The following is a 13,719-nucleotide window of genomic DNA, read 5'->3' as shown; positions in this document are numbered from 1 at the left end:
GCCAGCCTCCACCTCCATGCTGACACAATCATTTTCCTCCTCATCCTCTTCCTGTGTGATGGGTGGCACAGCAGGAACACTGTCTGGATAAAGGGGGCCTTGAGAGGCAAGGAAGTCCTCCTCTTCCTGCCTCTGTTCTGCCTCAAGTGCCCTGTCCGTTATTCCACGCAGCGTATGCTCCAAGTGGTGGACAAGAGGTACAGTGTCACTGATGCATGCACTGTCACTGCTCACCATCCTTGTGGCCTCCTCAAATGGTGACAGGACAGTGCATGCATCCCTGATCATGCCCCACTGGCGTGAGAAAAAACCGAGCTCCCCTGACCCTGTCCTGGTGCCGTAGTCGCACAGGTACTCATTGATGGCCCTCTGCTGCGTGTGCAGCCGCTGCAGCATGGCCAACGTTGAGTTCCACCTGGTGGTCATGTCACATATAAGGCGGTTCTTGGGCAGGTTCAACTCCTTTTTGGAGCTCAGCCAGCCGAGCACAGGCATTAAATGATCGGCGGAAATGCTCACAGACTTTCCTGGCCTGCTTCAGGACATCCTGTAAGCCCGGGTACCTGCCCAAGAACCACTGCACCACCAGGTTAAGGACATGAGCCACACAGGGCACATGGGTCAGTTGTCCCTGTCGGAGGGAGGAGAGGAGGTTGGTGCCATTGTCGCAAACCACAATTCCTGGCTTAAGTTAGCGTGGCGTCAACCACCTCTCGGCCTTCCCCTGCAGAGCTGACAAAACAACTGCCCCAGTGTGGGTCCTGTCCCCCAAACAAACCAGCGCAAGCACGGCATGGCATCGTTTTGCCTGCGTACTTGCGTAGCCCCTGGAACGCCTACGGAGCACCGCTGGTTCTGAGGACAGAGCACTGGAAGAGGCCATGGAGGAAGAAGAAGAGGGGGTGGAGGAGAGAGGTGTGTCACAACCAATAGTAGCATTTTGGAGGCGTGGTGGCGGATCAGCTTACAACACTACTGCACCTTGTCCTGCTTCCTTCCCAGCTGCCAGAAGAGTGACCCAATGGGCCGTGAAAGACAGGTAACGTCCCTGTCCATGCCTGCTGGACCATAAGTCAGCGGTAATATGCACCTTACCGCTGACCGCCCTGTCCAGCGAGGCAAGGACATTGCCTTCCACATGCCGGTAGAGAGCCGGAATCGCCTTCCGTGAGAAAGTGGAGTTTGGGGACCTGCCACTGAGGAACCGCACATTGTACAAACTCACGGAAGGGGGCTGAGTCTACCAACTGAAAAGGCAGCAGTTGAAGTGCTAGCAATTTAGCCAAGCTAGCATTCAACCGCTGGGCATGTGGATGGCTGGGAGTGAACTTCTTTCGGTGGTCCAGCAGCTGGGGCAGGGACATTTGCCTGCTATAATCGGACGTGGGTGTACTGTTAGCAGAGTGCCCGGAAGCACTTGGCTGTGACACACCTAATTCTATACCTTCATTCCTCTAAGAGCAGGTTTCAGAGAGGACTGAAGGTCTAGTGGGTTTGGAGATCCCAGCTGATGAGGAGCAAGGAGAGGTCCGCTTTGTTCTTTGGTGTGGGTCTTTGAGGTACGCTTGCCAACGAGCTGCATGGCAGGTCAACATATGTCTGGTCAAGCATGTGGTGCCCAAGCGGCTGATGTTTTGGCCACGCGAGATACGCTTGAGACATATGTTGCAAATAGCAGCGGTGCGATCTGATGCACTCGTCTCAAAAAAGGCCCACACCAAAGAACTTTTGAAATAACGTGCAGAGGCAGCACCCTGCACAGGCGGAGCTCTGCGGTGTGATTCAGTCGGTGTGCTGCCCCTAAGCTGGCCCCCGGAGGGCATCCTGCCTCATTGGACATGTGCCTCCTCCTCCTCCTCCTCCTCCTCTCTCCTACCAGGCACCCACGTGGAGTCAGTCCCCTCATCATCCCCTCCCTCTTCATCGCTGGAGCAAACCTGGCAGTATGCTGCAGCTTGTGGAACATGACTGCCAGATTGCTGTCCTTCTTGAGGATCCCCTCTCTCTGCGCTCACGCTACTGCCTTCCTCTAGCTGAGTATCATCATCAGAGCCTACAAAACACTGGGCATCCTCCTGGAGCATGTACCCAACACTGTGCTCAAAGAGCTCAGGAGACTTATCAGGAGGATGTGGTGGGTCTAGGGAAGGAGTCACTGATGATGACATTGAGAGGAGGGAAGACGATGCGTTGGCAGCTGCTTTGCTAGTACCCTGAGCCTGGGTGAGAGAGGATGAGGAGGATGAAGAGGGCTTGGTCATCCACTCTACCAAGTCTTCGGCATGTTGCGGCTCAACATGTCCAGCTGCCGAAAAGAAGGACAAGCGTGTCCCATGGCCTCGTGCTGATGATGACGATGCACCGCGTCCATGACCAGCACTGTTGTCTCTAGACACAGAGCCTGCTTGCCATCTTTTATCAGCTCGCGCCTGTCTGCCTCTCCTTGCTGGCCTTCCAGACATGGTAATGGCCTGAAGGGAGATGGGAAAACCAGCAATTGGGTAGTGTATATTGTGCTGGAGGCACACACAACACCCACTCCTGCAGATGGCAGATGGCTCAATTAGAGAAGAGCTATGTAGGTGGATATAACTGTGTATTCTGCGGTCAGGGCACGCAGACAGCACGCACAATCTCCTACAGCTGACTGCAAGCTCTATTTAAAAAGAGCAAGATAGCTAGCAATATAGGTGGAGATAATGGTGTATACTGCACTACAGAAGAGCAAGAATGCAAAATCGGCCGATAACGAACGGTGTATACTGTGTTGAAGGTACACAGAACACCCACTAACTCCTACAGACGCCAACACACTACACAAGGCCGCCGCGCTGGCGGCCTTATATAGTGTGGGGCGTGTACTACACAACCTGAGCTATGATTGGCCACATGCATCCTGCCTGTGGCCAATCATGGCTCTCCTCGCTGCCGGCGCTGTGATTGGCCAAGCATGCGGGGGTCACAGTGCATGCTTGGCCAATCATGAGCCAGCAATGCACTGCGATGGCGCAGTGCATTGTGGGTCGTGAGCGCCACACGAATTTGGCGCGAACGGCCCATAACATTCGGTATTCGCTGAACGGGCGAACAGCCGATGTTCGAGTTGAACGTATGTTCGACTCGAACACGAAAGCTCATCCCTACTCCACAGTTACTCAGCTGTTGATAATATCCTGCTCATCAGTCCTGCCTACTTAAGCCGTTCAGTCCAGAGGAGCTCGGCCTTCGCATTGGTCACATCACAAAAACTCCTGCTGTCCTGTTCAAGACTTGCCTTGCTGACATCCCTTCTGGCTCCAGATCCTGCTTGCTGTTCCACTACATTGATCCCTGAGGTTTGGCTTGTCTGACTATCCGTTCTGATTCCTGAACTCTGGCTATGTTTTGACTGTTTGTTCTTTTTATTATTAAACCAGTGTGATGAGAGAGAGATGCTGAAATAGTTCATTGTTTTTGTGGGCATTTAGGAGGGTCTCCTAAGGTTATCTGTAAAAAAAATAAAAAAAAACTCCTCTAAAAGCAAACGCTCATAACTGCCGAGAGACGTGCATAAACGCGGTATGTAAAAGCAACAAAATTACCGATTTTAACCGCCGGTTACTAACTGTCAAGTTTTCAGCGTTCAGAAGAGGTTTTTAAACGTCCTGCGTACATGAAGCCTAAGCTCCTGTACACACGGTCAGAGATTTCGACAACCAAATCCGTTGGATTTTGTCCGTCGGATCTTGTCCGAAACAGTTGCATACACACGGTTGGACTAAGTTGTCAAAAAATCCGATCATTCAGAATGTGATGACGTAATTTCGTTACGATGGGACTACGTTCAGGCTAGTAGCCAATAGCTTTGATGTGGGAATTTGATCTGAGCATGCGTGGCACTTGGTCCGATCAAAATTCTCTACATATGATCGAAGTATGTCCGATCGAACCAGTTGGTCGGAAAATATTTCCAACAAGTTGGAATATTGGGTCCAACGGATATTCCGACTGAATCAGTCTGATGCATACCACACACAGTCGGATTATCCGACAACACGGTCCGATAGGACACATTCCGACGGATTCTCCGACCGTGTGCACAAGGGCTAAGACATTCCATGTCCCCTCTTCATTGGCTGGCAACCTTTCAAGTTCATTGTCACATCTTTCCAATATCTAGTAGGGCAGAAGACCTGATAATTCTATGGTGGTAAGTAACACTTATCTCCACAGATATTACAAAATTTCCAGCCTGTGATTGGGCAGTGAAATGAAAAAGGAGAAGACCAACAAGCTCATCTTTCTGCTGATATGCTTATAAATCCATGCGTCTAAAGATGATTAACAGGTGTTGAAGATTGTATCTTCATCAGGGGAAATTGATGAAGATATGATTACCCTGTATCGAACACGTGTAGGGGAGGGGCCAGGACGGTACGACAGGCAGTCTATATGCCTAGGAGGAAGCATACACCATTCCAAAACCAGCTGCTGTAATATTTCATGCCATACACAGATTGGTGCACTGACGCAACTGGTACATGTGAGTACCCCATTGGGGGGGTTGTTCTTATTTCTTATTAAAGGGCTATCACACTATTGAGGCTTATTCCCGAGATACTGCGTGGGAAGCCCAGGATCCTGTTACCATTATAGATCCCAGGGGTGGTTCACAAGCGTGTAGTGACTGAGCGTAATTAAGTCACACTCTCAAAGGTGAGCATTTAATACCTAGGGGGTCACTGGAATAAGAACGCCAATACATGATCTGCAACACCTGTCAATCATCTTTAGACGCATGGATTTATAAGCATGTCAACATTTTACTATGATTGGATACCATGCATATGCACTTTTTTCATAAGGACTGTCGCAGTATTGTTTTATAAAAAGACTTGTTTTTTCACACTAGCACTTTTTTTGCTACTATTTAAAGTCAGACAAGTGTTGTGCACATGAGCACTGCTATTATTAATGTTTTAATTGACATATTTATTGTTTTTATTTTGGTCATATCACATTTATGTCACATTAAGGCTTCATGCACACAAGACGCAGATGTAAACGCTGCTGGACACATGTTGAAACCGGCGTTTAGAAACGCGCGTTTTGCCGCGATTTTTACCGCGATCTAGCGGCGTTTTACCGCGTTTTACCGCGTTTGCGTCTAGAAGCGTTTAGTTAAGCTAACATCATAGACCCTCCCCAGCTCAAAAAAACAGTATTATTAACTATTTCAGCAATTTTGTGAGACCAGAGTGAGTAGCAGCAGCTGTGAGAGCTGCAGTGTACTTGTATTTAGCGTGTCACTTGCCACGGCACCTGCCACAAGTTGTGGATTGTCCACTTGCCACGTCACTTGCCACGTCACTTGCCACGTCATCTGCCACAAGTTGTGGATTGTCCAACTGCCACGTCACCTGCCACAAGTTGTGGATTGTCCACTTGCCACGTGACTTGCCACATAACCTGCCACGTCACTTGCCACGTCACCTGCCACAAGTTTTGGATTGTCCACTTGCCACGTCACTTGCCACGTCACTTGCCACAAGTTGGGGATTGTCCACTTGCCACATCACCTGCCACGTCACCTGCCACAAGTTGTGGATTGTCCACTTGCCACGTCACTTGCCACATCACCTGCCACGTCACTTGCCACGAGATGTGGATTGTCCACTTTCCACGTCATCTGCCATGCCACCTGCCACAAGCTGTGGATTGTCCACTTGCCACATCACCAGCCACATCACCTGCCACAAGTTGTGGATTGTCCACTTGCCACACCACTTTCCACGTCACCTGCCACGTCACCTGCCACAAGATGTGGATTGTCCACTTGCCATGTCACCAGCCACATCACCTGCCACAAGTTGTGGATTGTCCACTTGCCACATCACTTTCCACATCACCTGCCACGTCACCTGCCACAAGTTGTGGATTGTCCACTTGCCACTCCCTTGCCACGTCCCCTGCCACGTCACCTGCCACAAGTGGATTGTCCACTTGCCACATCACTTGCCACATCACCTGCCACAAGCTGTGGAATGTCCACTTGCCACATCACCTGCCACGTCACCTGCCACAAGTTGTGGATTGTCCACTTGCCACGTCACTTGCCACATCACCTGCCACGTCACTTGCCACGAGATGTGGATTGTCCACTTTCCACGTCATCTGCCATGCCACCTGCCACAAGCTGTGGATTGTCCACTTGCCACGTCACCAGCCACATCACCTGCCACAAGTTGTGGATTGTCCACTTGCCATGTCACTTGCCACATCACCTGCCACGTCACTTGCCACATCACCTGCCACAAGTTGTGGATTGTCTACTTGCCACGTCACTTGCCACATCACCTGCCACGTCACTTGCCACGTCACCTGCCACAAGTTGTGGATTGTCCACTTGCCACGTCACCTGCCACGTCACCTGCCACAAGTTGTGGATTGTCCACTTGCCACGTCACTTGCCACGTCACCTGCCACAAGTTGGGGATTGTCCACATCACCTGCCACGTCACTTGCCACATCACCTGCCACAAGTTGTGGATTGTCCACTTGCCACGTCACTTGCCACATCACCTGCCATGTCACTTGCCACAAGATGTGGATTGTCCACTTTCCATGTCACCTGCCATGCCACCTGCCACAAGTTGTGGATTGTCCACTTGCCACGTCACCAGCCACATCACCTGCCACAAGTTGTGGATTTCCACTTGCCACGTGACTTGCCACATCACCTGCCACATCACTTGCCATGTCACCTGTCACAAGTTGTGGATTGTCCACTTGCCACATCACTTGCCACCTGCCATGTCACTTGCCACAAGCTGTGGATTGTCCACTTGCCACGTCACCTGCCACGTCACTTGCCACGTCACCTGCCACAAGTTTTGGATTGTCCACTTGCCACGTCACTTGCCACGTCAGCTGCCACGTCACTTGCCACAAGATGTGGATTGTCCACTTGTCACATCACCTGCCACATCACTTGCCACATCACCTGCCACGTCACCTGCCACAAGTTGTGGATTGTCCACTTGCCACGTCACTTGCCACATCACCTGCCACGTCACTTGCCACGAGATGTGGATTGTCCACTTGCCACGTCACCAGCCACATCACCTTCCACAAGTTGTGGATTGTCCACTTGCCACGTCACTTGCCACATCACCTGCCACGTCACTTGCCACATCACCTGCCACAAGTTGTGGATTGTCTACTTGCCACGTCACTTGCCACATCACCTGCCATGTCACTTGCCACAAGATGTGGATTGTCCACTTTCCACGTCACCTGCCATGCCACCTGCCACAAGTTGTGGATTGTCCACTTGCCACGTCACCAGCCACATCACCTGCCACAAGTTGTGGATTGTCCACTTGCCACACCACTTTCCACATCACCTGCCACGTCACCTGCCACAAGATGTGGATTGTCCACTTGCCACGTCACCAGCCACATCACCTGCCACAAGTTGTGGATTGTCCACTTGCCACATCACTTTCCACATCACCTGCCACGTCACCTGCCACAAGTTGTGGATTGTCCACTTGCCACGTCCCTTGCCACGTCCCCTGCCACGTCACCTGCCACAAGTGGATTGTCCACTTGCCACATCACTTGCCACATCACCTGCCACAAGCTGTGGATTGTCCACTTGCCACGTCACCAGCCACATCACCTGCCACAAGTTGTGGATTGTCCACTTGCCACGTGACTTGCCACATCATCTGCCACGTCACTTGCCACATCATCTGCCACAAGTTGTGGATTGTCTACTTGCCACGTCACTTGCCACATCACCTGCCACGTCACTTGCCACAAGATGTGGATTGTCCACTTTCCACGTCACCTGCCATGCCACCTGCCACAAGTTGTGGATTGTCCACTTGCCACGTCACCAGTCACATCACCTGCCACAAGTTGTGGATTGTCCACTTGCCACACCACTTTCCACGTCACCAGCCACATCACCTGCCACAAGTTGTGGATTGTCCACTTGCCACATCACTTTCCACATCACCTGCCACGTCACCTGCCACAAGTTGTGGATTGTCCACTTGCCACGTCCCTTGCCACGTCCCCTGCCACGTCACCTGCCACAAGTGGATTGTCCACTTGCCACATCACCTGCCACAAGCTGTGGATTGTCCACTTGCCACGTCACCAGCCACATCACCTGCCACAAGTTGTGGATTGTCCACTTGCCACGTGACTTGCCACATCACCTGCCACGTCACTTGCCACATCACCTGCCACAAGTTGTGGATTGTCTACTTGCCACGTCACTTGCCACATCACTTGCCACATCACCTGCCACAAGCTGTGGATTGTCCACTTGCCACGTCACCAGCCACATCACCTGCCACAAGTTGTGGATTGTCCACTTGCCACGTGACTTGCCACATCACCTGCCACGTCACTTGCCACATCACCTGCCACAAGTTGTGGATTGTCTACTTGCCACGTCACTTGCCACATCACCTGCCACGTCACTTGCCACAAGATGTGGATTGTCCACTTTCCACGTCACCTGCCATGCCACCTGCCACAAGTTGTGGATTGTCCACTTGCCACGTCACCAGCCACATCACCTGCCACAAGTTGTGGATTGTCCACTTGCCACACCACTTTCCACGTCACCTGCCACGTCACCTGCCACAAGATGTGGATTGTCCACTTGCCACGTCACCAGCCACATCACCTGCCACAAGTTGTGGATTGTCCACTTTCCACGTCACTTTCCACGTCACCTGCCACGTCACCTGCCACGTCACCTGCCACGTCACCTGCCACAAGTTGTAGATTGTCCACTTGCCACGTCCCTTGCCACGTCCCCTGCCACGTCACCTGCCACAAGTGGATTGTCCACTTGCCACATCACTTGCCACATCACCTGCCACAAGTTGTGGATTGTCCACTTGCCACGTCACCTGACACAAGTTGTGGATTGTCCACTCGCCACGTCACTTGCCACATCCCCTGCCACAAGTGGATTGTCCACTTGCCACGTCACTTGCCACGTCCCCTGCCACAAGTGGATTGTTCACTTGCCACGTCACTTGCCACGTCACCTGCCACAAGTTATGGATTGTCCACTTGCCACGTCACATGCCAGTCACCTGCCACAAGTTGTTGATTTTCCACTTGCCACGTCACCTGCCAGGTCACTTGCCGTGTCACCTGCCAGGTCACTTGCCACGTCACCTGCCACAAGTTGTGGATTGTCCACTTTCCACGTCACTTTCCACTTCACCTGCCACGTCACTTGCCACAAGTTGTGGATTGTCCACTTGCCACATCACTTGCCACCTGCCATGTCACTTGCCACAAGTTGTGGATTGTCCACTTGCCACGTCACTTGCCACCTGCCATGTCACTTGCCACAAGTTGTGGATTGTCCACTTGCAATTGCAATTGTTTAAAATATTTTTCTAATGGTTTTTCATCATTTGCAATCATTTTTGAGATTTTTAATGTAAAAAAAAAAGGTAACCTTTAAAAACGCATATAAACGCAAACGCGGCTAAACGCGGTAGCGGCGTTTTGCCGCGTTTTACAGCGTTTTGCGTCTGAAACGTGGAAATTTTTGCTTCTGAACGCATTTTTTTGCTTCTGGAAAAACGAGATTAAACGCAACTGCATAAAAACTGAAAAAAACGAGACTGTGTGCATGGACACATAGGATAACATTGAATGAGTTCAGGGGCAGTTGAAAAAACTGTCCAACTGCATCTGAACGCGCGTTTAACTGCGTCTCGTGTGCATGAGGCCTAACACTACACGTGTTTGTTTTAATCTTCAGCATGCATTTATTGTGTAATATTCTAAAGCGCAGTGTATAATTTTACTATTTTTTGTCTAAGTGCACAAGCTTATGAGATGTATGTAACGCTTGCAGCTGGTTAGTGATATCTATTAGGCTTTGGGTTGATTGAGGCTCGCAGGAATCTTATTACTTTCCTAAGCTCCTGTTTCTGCCACTCTGCTCTCTTCCTTTATCAGCATGCCCCCTGTTAGCACATGAACAGGGCTCATGTATAAAAGACTACATAGTTGCATTAACATGAGTATTTTACATAGGCCTTGCGTGAAATCCTAATAAGATGACACATTAGCTGTATAATACGGATACATATTCTGTTTACCAAATTGCATTTTATAGTTTATGTATTGCTTTTATTTATGCTTTATTTGTCAAATGTGTTACTGCCCAACTAAGCTGATGTTCTGTTCTGCCATCACAGGAAAGAAGAAATGCATCTGCCCTGGGCTTGGAATCTTCTACACCATCCTGTCCACCTTATTTTTCTCATCAAGCGCATTGTTGGTAAAGAAGATTGAAGACATGCATTCTGTGCAGATCAGTGCTTTCCGCTGTATTTTCCAGATGTTATTTGTGCTTCCTGGCCTCATTTATTTCAAGTAAGTTTTAAACACTAGAAATTCTGTAGCAATTTACTTAGCGACGGCCCTATAGTAGATTTACTGCTGCAGGGCGGCCTTTCTGCGCCGAATCACATACACAGGTGCAGCTCATAAAATTATCCTATCATCAAAAAGTTCATTTATTTCAGTAATTCAATTCAAAAAGTGAAACTCATATATTATATCACTCCGCATTTAATGCATCTATATATATAGATTTCAAGCATTTCTTTCTTTTAATTTTGATCATTATGGCTTACAGCTAGTGAAAACCCAAAATTCAGTAACTCAGAAAATTTGAATATTACATAAGACCAATAAAAAAATTATCTTTAATACAGAAATGGTGGCTTACTAAAGTGTCCATGTACTGTATTGTATGTATGTAGTATTCAATACATGCTTGCAGCCTCTTTTGCACGAATTACTGCATCAATGCAGCATGGCATGGAGGCGATTAGCCTGTGACACTGCTGGGGTGTTATGAAAGCCCAGGTTGCTTTGATGGTGGCTTTCATCTCATCTGCATTTTTGGGTCCAGTGTCTCTCCTTCCTTTTGACAATACCCCACAGATTCTCTATGGGGTTTAGGTCAGCCGCATTTTCTGGCCAATCAAGCACAGTGATACCATGATCCTTAAACCGGGTATTGGTACCTTTGGCAGTGTGGGTAGGTGCCAAGTCCTTCTTGAAAATGAAATCAGCATCTCCATGAAGCTGGTCAGCAGAGGGAAGCATGAAGTTCTCTAGAATTTCCTGGTAGAGGGCTTTAGACTTTAGACTTGATAAAACACAGTGGGCCAACACCAGCAGATGACATGGCTTCCTAAATCATATTTTCTGAAGTTTAAGATACATAACATTAAAATAGACTCCTTAAAGATGGATAGCTCGTCATCTAGTGGTGATTATATATCTTGGATGGTTTTTCCAACAGAATTTCACTCAAACTTGGCTTGCATACACACGGGCACACAAGTTCTCTGAACTTTCGACCGCCAAGAACACGGTGACGTACAACACTACGATGAGCCGAGAAAATGAAGTTCGATGCTTCCGAGCATGAATAGGAATTTTGCGAGTCGGAATTGGTAGAGACTATCGGAATTTCCGATCGTAACTTTTGCCGACCTAGAGAACCTGCTCTCGATCTTTTGCTGGTGGGAATTCCGCCAGCAAAAGTCCGATGGAACATACACATGGTCGGAATTTACGACCAAAAGCTCACATCGGACTTTTGCTGGCGGAATTTCTGGTTATGTTTACGGGGCATTATGGGCACAATTTCTTCTAAAGCTGGCTAGTGGCTACGCATTAGGGCTGCACAATTCTGGCTAAAATGACAATCACTATTTTTTTTGCTTGGAATAAAGATCATGATTCTCGTGACGTAACATCATCTTTCACATTATACAAACAAATTGGGCTAACTTTTTTTAAATTCATTAACCATTTAAGGACCGCCTCACGCCGATGTACGTCGGCAGAATGGCATGTCTGGGCACAGGCACGTACAGGTACTTTGCCCTTTATAAGGCCAGCCGTGGGACCCGCGGACACGATCGCCGCCGGTGTCCCGCGATCGGGTCACAGAGCTGAAGAACGAGGAGAGGTAAGTGTAAACAAACCTCTCCTCGTGCTTCCTAGTGTGGCTGTCACTGATCATCTGTTCCCTGTTATAGGGAAAGACGATCAGTGACGTCGCATGCCCAGCCACGCTTCCCAACAGTAAAACAACACACACACTCACACTAAACTCCTACACTGCCCCCTAGTGGTTAACCCCTTCACTGCCAGTGACATTTTTACAGTAATCGGTGCATTTTTAATCGCACTGATCGCTGTATTAATGCCAATGGTCCCAAAAATGTGTCAAAATTGTCCGACGTGTCCATAATGTCGCAGTCGCAATAAAAATTGCCGCCATTACTAGGAAAAAAAAAATCTCAATAAAAATGCCATAAAACTATCCCCTATTTTGTAAACGCTATAACTTTTGCACAAACCAATCAATAAACGCTTATTGCGATATTTTTGGAAAAAAAAAATGTAGAAGAATATGTATCGGCCTAAACTGAGGAAAAAAAATGTTTTTTTATATAATTTTTTGGGGGATATTTATTATAGCAAAAAGTAAAAAATATTGAATTTTTTTTCAAAATTGTCTCTCTATTTTTGTTTATAGCACAGAAAATAAAAAAACGCAGAGGTGATCAAATACCACCAAAAGAAAGCTCTATTTGTGGGGGGAAAAAAGGACACCAATTTTGTTTGGGAGCCACGTCGTACGACTGCGCAATTGTCCGTTAAAGCGAAGCAGTGCCGAATCGCAAAAAGGGGCCTGGTCCTTTAGCTGAAAAATGGTCCGGGGCTTAAGTGGTTAAGGACCAAGCCTCTTTCTGAAATGTGTCGTTTACAAGTTAAAAACAGTTTTTTTATTTTTTATTTTTTTGCTAGAAAATTACTTAGAGCCTCCAAACATTACAAATGTCTTTTTCTAACACCCTAGAGAATAAAATGGCAGCCGTTGCAATACTTTCTGTCACACCGTATTAGCGCAGCGGTCTTACAAGCACAATTTTTTTTTGCAAAAAAATTTTTTTTGTTTTTTTTATAAAAAAATAGGACAAACGTAAAGTTAGCCCAATTTTTTTTTTCATATGCAGGCGCTAATCACGTGTGCGTTCACTTCTGCACGCGAGCTTGGTGGGACGGGGCGCATTTGAAAGGAAAAAATGTTTTTCTTATTTAGTTTTACCTTTTTTTTTTTTACACAAAAAAAATCCCTTGTTATAGAAAAAAAACATGACAGGACCTCTTAAATATGAGATCTGGGGTCGAAAAGACCTCAAATCTCAAATTTACACTAAAATGAATAAAAAAATAGTCATTTTGAAAAAAAAAAAACCCTTTAAAAGCTATGGGCGGAAGTGGCGTTTTGACGTCGCTTCCGCCCTGCAATGGTTTAGCGACGGGTGGGGGCACCATCTTCCCCTCACTCGTCTCCATACCCAGGAAGGAGAAGCATCCGATCGGTGCGACGGAGGGAGGGGGGGACCCTCTCCCACCACCGATAAAAGTGATCTTACACGAATCCGGCACAGAGACCACTATTATCAGAAAGCAAAGAGGACATACATCAACGGGCGGCATACGTTTGAAAGACCGCTGCACAAATACAGTGTCACATAAAATATTGCAACAACAATCATTTTATTCTCTAGGGTCTCTGCAAAAAAAAATGGTTGGGTTTCTAATTTTCTAGCAAAAAAATACTGTCAAAGGTTTAGTCTTTAAGTGGTTAAACTG

General features: G+C 48.0%; 1 protein-coding gene across 1 annotated transcript in view; it reads left to right on the top strand.

Annotated features, from left to right (window-relative positions):
* SLC35G1 (solute carrier family 35 member G1) overlaps positions 1–13,719 on the top strand; it is a 56,276-nt gene that overhangs the window by 34,357 nt on the left and 8,200 nt on the right. The window contains exon 2 of the mRNA XM_077455182.1: positions 10,230–10,407. Coding sequence (XP_077311308.1) covers positions 10,230–10,407 — 178 coding nt within the window. The remainder of the gene's footprint in view (positions 1–10,229; positions 10,408–13,719) is intronic.

The sequence above is a fragment of the Lithobates pipiens genome, unplaced genomic scaffold (assembly GCF_037356315.1).
Source record: "Lithobates pipiens isolate NorthernLeopardFrog02 unplaced genomic scaffold, aLitPip1_a1.2 Scaffold_25, whole genome shotgun sequence".
Classification (NCBI taxonomy): Eukaryota; Metazoa; Chordata; class Amphibia; order Anura; family Ranidae; genus Lithobates; species Lithobates pipiens.
This window is presented reverse-complemented; position numbering and strand designations above follow the sequence as displayed.